Raw genomic sequence first — 9,575 nt, forward strand, 5'->3', positions numbered from 1 at the left:
AACTTGTTAATTAATTAAGTAGCTATTAAGTACAAATTAACAATAAACAAGCATTTCTTTAGAGACTAACCGAATCAAAAATGCCGTACACAGCGCATGCTTCAACTTGCAAATTTTGTAATAGAACCCACCAGTCACTGTCTCTAAGTGAAGCCAAACCCTAAAATAGTAATCAAAACCAATCATTTGGGAAGCCTACCAATAGACTGTTTAATCCCAGCCTCTGGGACCAATCTCTCGTGCATATCTCTGTCCCTTGGATTTTGTTTTTGGTCAATTTCGTCTTAACCTTAGAATCCAAGAGAAAGGCTAAAAAGTTGGGTCAAGCTCAGGTTTGGCTGGAGAGCTTAAACTAACTTAACGAGAACATGGGACCAAGCAAAACCCTCTTTAATTTGTTCAGACCTACGTTCGGATTTTAGTGAAAAAGAAAAAAATTAAATTAACTTTTTAAAGTGATGCCGTTGAACTTCATGTTTTATATTTACTCACATCAATGACTATTACAATTGTCTAACATGATAATAAAATTCTGATTTGAAGAAAATTTATGTTTGAATTGATGAAGTACGTTGTTAATCGTCTCACAACTAGAGGCGTCTTGCCTTACATATTCTATACACATTCTTTGCCTCTCCATTAATCGCAAAATGGGACACAGGCCCATCATAGATTGGAGTCTTCTTGTTCTGTCTGTATTCAGTGTTGATATTACAAATTCAAGTATATAGTAATTGAAAAAGTTCTAGCTGTTGTTTGGTTGGTTTGTCATAGAGCTCGGATAGAGGAGAAGAGTTGGGGAGGGAGAGAAAGAGAGATTTTATATACATTAACTGCAGGAGTAAATACAAGTTGCAACATATCCGATTCAAATAACAAATGAACTAGAATAAATATAAATCAATTGTTGATGGAGTGACCAACACCAGGGCTGTGACCCGGAGCAGTAGGGCGAAAATCATCAGTAACATGTTCTACCTTATTGCTCGTCTTTGTTTCAGCTGCTCGGACCAAACCAGCACTATGATTGTGGTCACCAACCTTTGATGCACTCATAGTGTTGATCTCACGATGCAGCCTCGAGCATTTCTTGCAGTGCCCAGACTTCAAATGCCTTCCATCGACTTGCGCGATTTCGTGGCAACATATCAAAACGATGAGCAAAGTACAAATAGTAGTTGTGGTGAACAAGCTAATCTGCTTGGCCATATCTTAATGAAAGCTTAGAGATATCAGAAATACAGAGACAGGGAGAGAACGTAATTAAGTTTCTTTCTGATGGGTACTTGAAGGTTCTGAACTGGTGTGTTGAAACTTATAACTCTACTGTGGTATATATATGGGAGTGAGAGTAGCGGCACCAATCGCCTGTCCAAGTGTGGTATCCAAAGGTTTATTTGCAGACCGGCCAAGACATGTGCGAGGTCCAATGGAGCGGGAAGATTCCAATTCCATAGTGTTGGATCGATGAGATATAAAATCCACCAAAAGTAAAGCAGAACCGAAGAAAAAGTAGTACTGCAATTGATGGTTTATATTTACTGTTTATGCCCAACCTCCCATTAGAAAAATTGCACCACCGCTACATGCTAGTTGTCTATATTCTGCTTGCCCCCATGGCCCATGCAGCAGCATGCAACTAAGCAAGGTTTCACTTTCTTTTTTTTTGCTTTTGTTAAATGATGTACTTTTAAAAATATTTATGTTAACTAAAGTTAGAGAATTCAACCTAAAAAATATAAAAATTAAAATCTATTAACACTTTGATAAAAAAAATAAAATCAATTAACACAATATTATTTAGAACTAACAATTGCAAATTCCAAGTAATAACGTGGTAAATTTTGAACTATCTTTCATCTAAAATCAACCTCAATTAAGAATGAGTGAACATCCCTAACTTTATTTATTTTTCGTCATAAGATATAAATGAAAGGAAAAAAGAGATTCGAACTTTAACTTTGAACAAATAGTGAGAAAAATGCTCATTAACACTAGATTTATAAGCCCAGTACCATTTGGTCTAGTGGCATAAGTCTCTCATTTATGAGTGAGAGGTCGTGAGTTCGACACATAATAGACTAGTTGTTGTATATAAATTGTTTATTTGATTAAAAAAAAAAAAAAAAGACTCGAGCTATAAGCCACTATCAGTCTATCATGAGATCTTTACAAGTTGGGTGTACCTTTTACCTTTCAAATCCCTCAAGAGCTAGGGCTAGCTGCATTAGGAGTTTTAAAAATGTAAGGTTGTACTAATTCCCACTGTACATGCACCTTCCCACTAACTATTCCACTTAGCTCCGTAGCCCTAACAATATTTTTTTTTTTGAGAAAATAGCCCTAACAATATTAATGTCGTTTAGTTAGCTATTTGGACAGTTGCTGTATAGCCTGTGAGATTAGTGATCTATTTATTTCAAAAAAAAAATTCGATCACCGGCAATCTAGCATTTGTGTGTATATATAATATATATATATATATATATAGCTTTTGTGTGTGTGTATATATATATATATATATATATATATATATATATGTAATGATCGGGATTCAAGCAAAAAATTTTGCAAAAGACATGTATTTATTTTAAGTTGAAGGGACGGACAAACCTAACTTTCGAATGAAAAGCAACCTCCATGAAACTTTAGAGCTCCAGCCCCTTGTGCGAGCTAGACTGCGAGTTTATAATATGATGATCATTAAAAATTAAGATACCAAACCTAGAAAGATTTCCCTGCCGACTTGCAGTTAGTGGCAAGAATGTTGGAAAAGAAGCAAAAGGCCTCTGGGAATTACATTACAAGAATAAATTAATTAGTAATAACCCGGTTTCATTGGACCTCCCAGGCTTATAAGAGTTAAATATTTGGTGACTTCTTTACATAATGCATGTTTTCGGGTAAGTTGATGGATGTTTTTTCCTGTGGTTGTTGAAGTGACTTTCCTCAGCTCATGGACGAATATACATATATGTTTATTTATATCCCTTTTGTTGGACAATGTCTGAGCTAGACTCTGAGTTATAGGGTTTAGATTTAAGGACCGCAAGCTTAAGACATGCAAGAGGTAAGCTAGGAGCTTAGGATGTTCCTCATTCTCTTATGATCAATCTCTACGAGAGTTTGAGTTACGTACATGAGATCTTGAAGTCGATTTTAATTTTGTGGTGATTGTGAAAAATTTCAATTGTAACAGTCTACATAGTTAAAATGATTTGAGTTTTGTATTTAACTGAGTATATTAACTCATTGTTTAATTTCCTTTTGTTTAATTTTTTTTAGAGATTTCAAAATTATATTTCTCTTGAGATTGCTTGGCTTCGTGATTGGAAACATGTATGGCTAGAGGTAGATTCATCTACTGTATCGGATTATATTCACTCTCCTCCTCTTGTGCATTGGCAACTTCGAGTACGTTGGTTAAATTGCTTATATAGGATCTCACGAATGAACTTCAAATCTTCACACATATTTAGAGAAGGGAATAAGGTAGCAGATGCTCTAGCTAATCATGGAACATCTTTGTCGGAGCAAGTATGGTGGGATATGCCTCTTCCATTTCTCTTGTCGTTCTATGAGAGTGATATTTTGAGTTTTCCACAGTTTAGATTTTGTTAATTTGTTTGTTTTGCTTGTTTATTTTAGAGGTTTTGGTTAGGTCCCCCTCCATTGTCATTCCCATTTTTTTTTTTGGCTTAATAAATTGGAGTGTTAGAGAGAAAAAAAAAATCTCTCCCTTAATTTATTGGTCTATCTATTCTTGTTTACGCCGATGCTATGATGTCTCCGTTTTTATAAAAACTTTATAGAGAGGGAATTTGACATCAATGGAGGCATATATGAATATTTGTTCACTAATTAATGTACCTGAATTCTGACAATCAATTGATGCTATATCCTCTAAGTACTCTTAGTTCCTTCGGTCACTGAATGCACTGATGTCTCTCTCGCTCTAGAGATATTCTTTTGAATGTTTGTTCACCCAAAGATTAGATTTTGGTTAAGAATAAAAAATATGCTGAAGACTAAGGAGTTCCATATAATCTAAATGTAGGTGGTTCAGTGTTAACGGAATGGAGGTCTTCTGGGTAAAAACCTTACAAATTGAAAGACAGGTCAATATGATACAGGGTTGTGCCCCCTTTGATATGGCCATTGGGACTTAACATGTGTGTAGCATTGAAGCATTTCTTTAAAGTCACACAAGTTCACAGTTATTCTACGTCTTCTGTTTCTCACCATGCATATATGCTCAAGAATGGTGGTTTAGGAATCCCATGCAGTTGTTTAATATGAGAAAATAAATTCATATTAATGATATGCACATATTATTAAGTGATATAAGTTTTTCTCTGCTGCAAAACTCCAGCTAAACTTTCTTTTTTCTTATTTCCATTCCCATGCAGTCGCCCAATGTAACTATATACTGTACACACACACGAGAGAGAGAGAGAGAGAGAGAGTTCTAAATTTCGAATTTTCCTACCTTTCATAAGAAACAACGACAGCTTAATACTATAGGAACCAGGAAGATTCTTAATTTAGGATAAATGTGACAATAAATACATATACAAGCCACTTTGATCTTAGCTAATAATTAAACAACCACAGTGAATATAAATACAATACCGTTTTTTTTTTCTTTTTTAGTCTGCTGAAAATAAAAACCCTAATGATAATAATATAGTACATAGTACACACACAGTAGCTATTACAGATATGATGAAGATGATTTCCAATTAGTTGTGAATGGAATGGCCAACTCCAGGACTATGGCCAGGGGTTGTGGGTCGAAAAGCTTCTACATGACCAGGGCTTGCTGGTAGTGGTACAGCTGGTGGGCTCTGAATTTGATCACTACTGTTTGAATCTCCAGTACCCTGATTTCCTGCAATCGATTTTGCATCAATATCTGGACTCAAACACTTCCCACGCTTATACTTCTTACTAGTTAGTTTCAAATTCCTTCCTTCAGTACATGAAATGAGTTCATGAGAGAAAATAACTAGTAGGAAAAATAAGCAAGTATAGGTAACATTGGCCATAGTGATATATAGAAGATAGTAGACTAGAAGGCCGAGCTAGTATGTATGCTCTAATGAATTCAAGCTAGCTAGCTCTTAGAGAAGGGAAAGAGAGAAACTTGTAAGGAATGAAGATACTTAGAATCCCTCACTTCTGGGTTATTTATAGAGTGAATAACCTGTACGGACTCCCAAAAAGAAAAAAACAATTGAAATGGGAAACCCTAGCTAGGAACTTAGACAGATCGACTGAAGGTAGCCCCAAACTCTACGGAAGATTCCTTGCGTATAACGTGAGATGCTCTACATTGAAAAGATTGAATATTGATTAGAACAGCTATGCCAGTGAACTGTGAACATGTACTACTAATTAGTAAATTATAATTTTGCTAAACAACGCTCGTTTTTACTGTAAGTATGTCATATATGAGCAGTACTGGTAACAGTAAGTACCTATGCATATTGCCAGCTCAAGTAGAATTATGGTAGGCGTAAGAAAGTAATAGATTCTATAGGTTAAATAGTACGGAAAAAGAAAATCCTATATCATACGTAAAAGTATCGCTATCTACAAACTATATATAGGCCGGATGTATCATATATATCAATGAAACCACAAAGGAGTATCATCAAATGTCATGTACTGCAAAATGTTTTTGAACAAAGACATGTATATCATGTTTACTAAACACATCATTTTTTTTTAAATATATTGAGAGGAAAATTTAGAAGGGGATAATTAACCGAAATGCATATCTATGGTTTTTTTTTTTTTCCTTTTCTTTTCTTCTTGTTCTACTTCTTTAATCTCCAGTTACATCCCAAAACAATATTGCCTGTACTTGCACTTTTTGCGGGTCACGTTCATCCCACATATTTAAAAAACAGAAGCATGCTGCATATATAGGCATGTTAAATGCATTTGATCACAATGAGTATTCAGAGCTTATACGAGTAACTTAGATCTATTGTTACTTTGATATTTACATTAAGCAGTAGAAAATTCTACAATGTGTTAACGTATGAAATGCATATAATTGCCTTAAAAGTGGTAAAATGAGTCCTCAAAATAGTAATATTAGTCCTTAAAGTAGTAACATCAGTCTTTAAAGTGGCAAATTTTCTTAGTTTACCACATGAGTCCTCAAAATAGTAATATTAGTCCTCAAAGTGATAACATGAGTTCTTAAAGTGACAAATTTTCTTAGTTTACCATATGAGTCCTCAAAATAGTAATATTAGTCTTCAAATTAAAGAGGTAAAAATAGCTTTACCCTAAGCAGTATTCCTCTGACATGCATGCATAGACCAAAAACATTAGCATATCAGCTAGCTAGGACCAGAGAACTGGTTTCGATTGCCGTTTCTGTCTTGCATTTTCAAGACTTGAACATCTTAGCATAAACTTATTCACAACTTTGTTTTCTTTCTTCTGGGGGAAAAACTACTCTCCCTCCCATATAAACTGTTTGTTTAAGAACACAAGTTGGCACTTGTATCACACCTGAGCCAAGAATGTGGAGGTGGATTCTTTCGGCCTAACCTATGCCACTATTCACATCAATTCAAATATATATTATCATCAATACTTAACGTTAGTAGAGGTCACCTTATATATGTTCCACTTGCTGCATAAGATTCTTCGTATATAGTTAATACAAAAGCCGGCCATGGCAACTAGCTATACTATATGTAATGCAATCACAACTGTCAAAGACTGTCAGATCGGAGCTACCTACAAGCTCAATGCACATGGAGACGATTTTGACTCTTCAAATCCTGTGCATCTTTCTCACTATCTATTTGATTCTCCTTGTCTACGATCACCTACTTGTCATTAAATTTTTTGCCTCATGGGTCTGTTCAGGACTACTGCGCAAGAAAACTAAACAAAAGTTAATAAAGGCTATTATAGTAGTATATGTAGTACCATTACTAGCTATTAGTATATATAATCACTTTGATTACCGTGTGGTTTTAAGAATCTAGCAGCTAGGATTCAGTTCATGACCCTTTTCAATTTTGCGGCTGCCCAGAAAATAAACTTTAATATGTATGCCAACCAAGCTAGGGCTAGCTTTTACTTTTAAATGAGTTTAAGTCCATGTATCTTATGCGTTTTACTTGAAGTTAAAATGAAAAAGAGCTGGTAACTTTTGAGGTAGCCCCAATCATATATCTTTTACAAGTCAAAATCTTACTTTGCCGCATGAGCTCCCACTTCTGAGGAACTTCCAGCTGTGCTGGATTAATTTGGCTGAAAGAGATACATTGGACTAATTAACTAATACGTACCAATGTGGCAATCTCCATTTGTTTTCAAGATATGCAAAAAAAAAAATCTAGCTTGCTCTCACTTAACGTAACCTGGATAGATTTAAATATATGTAATATAATCATCTTGTTAATAATTCCTAGCAGTAAAATGTCCCTTTCTCCTGATCAGGAAGAGAAAAAGTCTCTTTCTTTCTTTGCTTTTGTGAAATATTAAAGTTCTTTGTTCTTAGGTTAAATAAATATTAGACGTAATCAAATCAAATATCACTTTCAGCATATTGCAACATATGATCGAGGGTTGCTTTCATGTGCCTTCTGTCGCTTGCTAAATCGTTCTTTTGAACTTTTGTCTTCCTCTCTATATAATATATACATCAATACGTGAAAAAGTGCTTGATTGGCCCTTGGTGTTGGATGCATTATTCTCAATTCTTGAAAAAGCGTGCAAAACTAGTAATAGCTTCATTGTTAGGGTTTCACAAAAGAAACTATGGTATATTTATATCTTTGCGCAGGGGAGCTGGCCTTCCCCTAAATAGAAAGATATAAATTTTCTTTCTTCATACTTTCTAGTGGTCCTAACTTTTTGCGAACTATTTAACTCATACTCGACCAATTCATTATAAAAATCACGCCCAAAAGAAGCCGAAAAATCATAATGAAAATGACAATTGATATTAGCACTCTAGAATTAACTTTTCACATTATTAGGGTTTCTTCCAAAAAATTTGTTGTTAATTTTTTTTTGTCATTTCTCTTAGCGCCTTTTATCTTTGAGACTAGAACAATGGTTACACTCAATAGTTACATCGTTATACTTGATGTACAATTATCTTTGTTAAGTAAACTATTACACTCACTGAATTTATACTAATTACCTTTAGGCCTCATTTGGTTCGCAAAAAATAAAGTAATTCATTTGTCTTTCTCATCATCTCATGGGAAGGGAAAGGAAATTTCCCAAGAACTTTTCATTTCGTTGTTTGGTATATGCACAAGGTCAAGGTCAGCGTTGTTAAGGGTAAACGTGTGATTTTCCAACTCAAGTTAGATATATGTGTTGTAGTATAAATACATCTACTTAATACTCTGTTAGCATTAAAGCCACCCTCAAGTGCAAGAGGTACAAGTTATAGAATAGGGGGATTAAGTAAGGATGTCGAACCCACGAGGATTGGTAAATCATTTCCTAACTAGGGAAAACCTAAGGAAAAACTAGAAGAATATGCAAATATACAATCACAAACAAAGGCTCACAAGTGAACCAAAGTTCATGGTGAGTATGTGCAAGATGGTGTGTAGAGATTTGATTTTGATTTTGAGATTGGTTTCTATTCAAATTGAAACAATGAAAGCAAGTAATATAAACTAAGTTAAACAAAACAAGTTGTTATCAAATGGATGGGAGTTAGGGCATCAGGTTTCACCTTTTGCCTCCCTTGCAAGCATTAAAGCAATTGAATATGAATGATGCAAAGCTAATTGTCCAACTACCCTCTTAGCATCCGGATAGGACTACTAAGGCTTAAACCCCTTTCATTTTATTAACTCTAACCGGATAAGTCTAGAGCTAACTACCTAGAGACAAATTCAATTACCGGATAGGTCTCAATCCTTTGCCCCTAAATGCATAAAGCTTAGAGTTTAGGTAACCAAGCAAGCAAACCAATCCTATCTCTAGGTGATTTTAGCTCACTACCCTCACATGCACACATGGTGTGCTTTCATGCTCCCTTTTTGCCTAAAGGTAATCAATCTCTAGGAAAAACTTCATGTCATGGCAAACACATAACTCAAATTGATTAGGTCTAAGTAATGCATTCAACTATTGACTTAGCATGTGAGAATGACAACATGAATTTGCATCAATTTATAAACACAAGCATCAATCCAAGCAAGTTTGGCTAGGGCTTTCAACCCTAGCCCCAACTAGTTCACTATTCACACATAGCTAGATACACAAGCTTCAACATTCTATTAAACATCAAATACATAAAGAGATAGGGAGTAAAGGGTGACTATTGATGATGCCAGAAGAGGTGGTGGAGATGGGTCTCCAAGAACATGATGTGGTGGTAGTCACCTCTTTCTCCTTGCTCCAAGCTCATGATATTGGTGAGAATAGTGAAATTTGGGATCTATAAGATGAGTTGTGGTGTTGAGTGGTGAAGGAAATGGAGGATGTAGTGGTGGAAATGGAGGTTTTAGAGGTGGAGATGGTGGTTTTTGTGGTGGAGATGGTGGTCTCTTCTCTAGAGAGAAAAATGGATC

The 9,575-nt window shown here is 35.1% G+C and overlaps 1 protein-coding gene across 1 annotated transcript; it reads right to left on the bottom strand.

Moving 5' to 3' along the window:
• Positions 1-900: 900 nt before the first annotated feature.
• Positions 901-1,209, bottom strand: LOC112183794 (precursor of CEP7). Its single transcript, XM_024322129.1, has one exon. The coding sequence runs from the start codon at positions 1,207-1,209 to the stop codon at positions 901-903; it is 309 nt and encodes a 102-aa protein (XP_024177897.1).
• Between the last annotated feature and the right edge of the window lie 8,366 nt (positions 1,210-9,575).

Source organism: Rosa chinensis, chromosome 2 (genome assembly GCF_002994745.2).
Source record: "Rosa chinensis cultivar Old Blush chromosome 2, RchiOBHm-V2, whole genome shotgun sequence".
Taxonomy (NCBI): Eukaryota; Viridiplantae; Streptophyta; class Magnoliopsida; order Rosales; family Rosaceae; genus Rosa; species Rosa chinensis.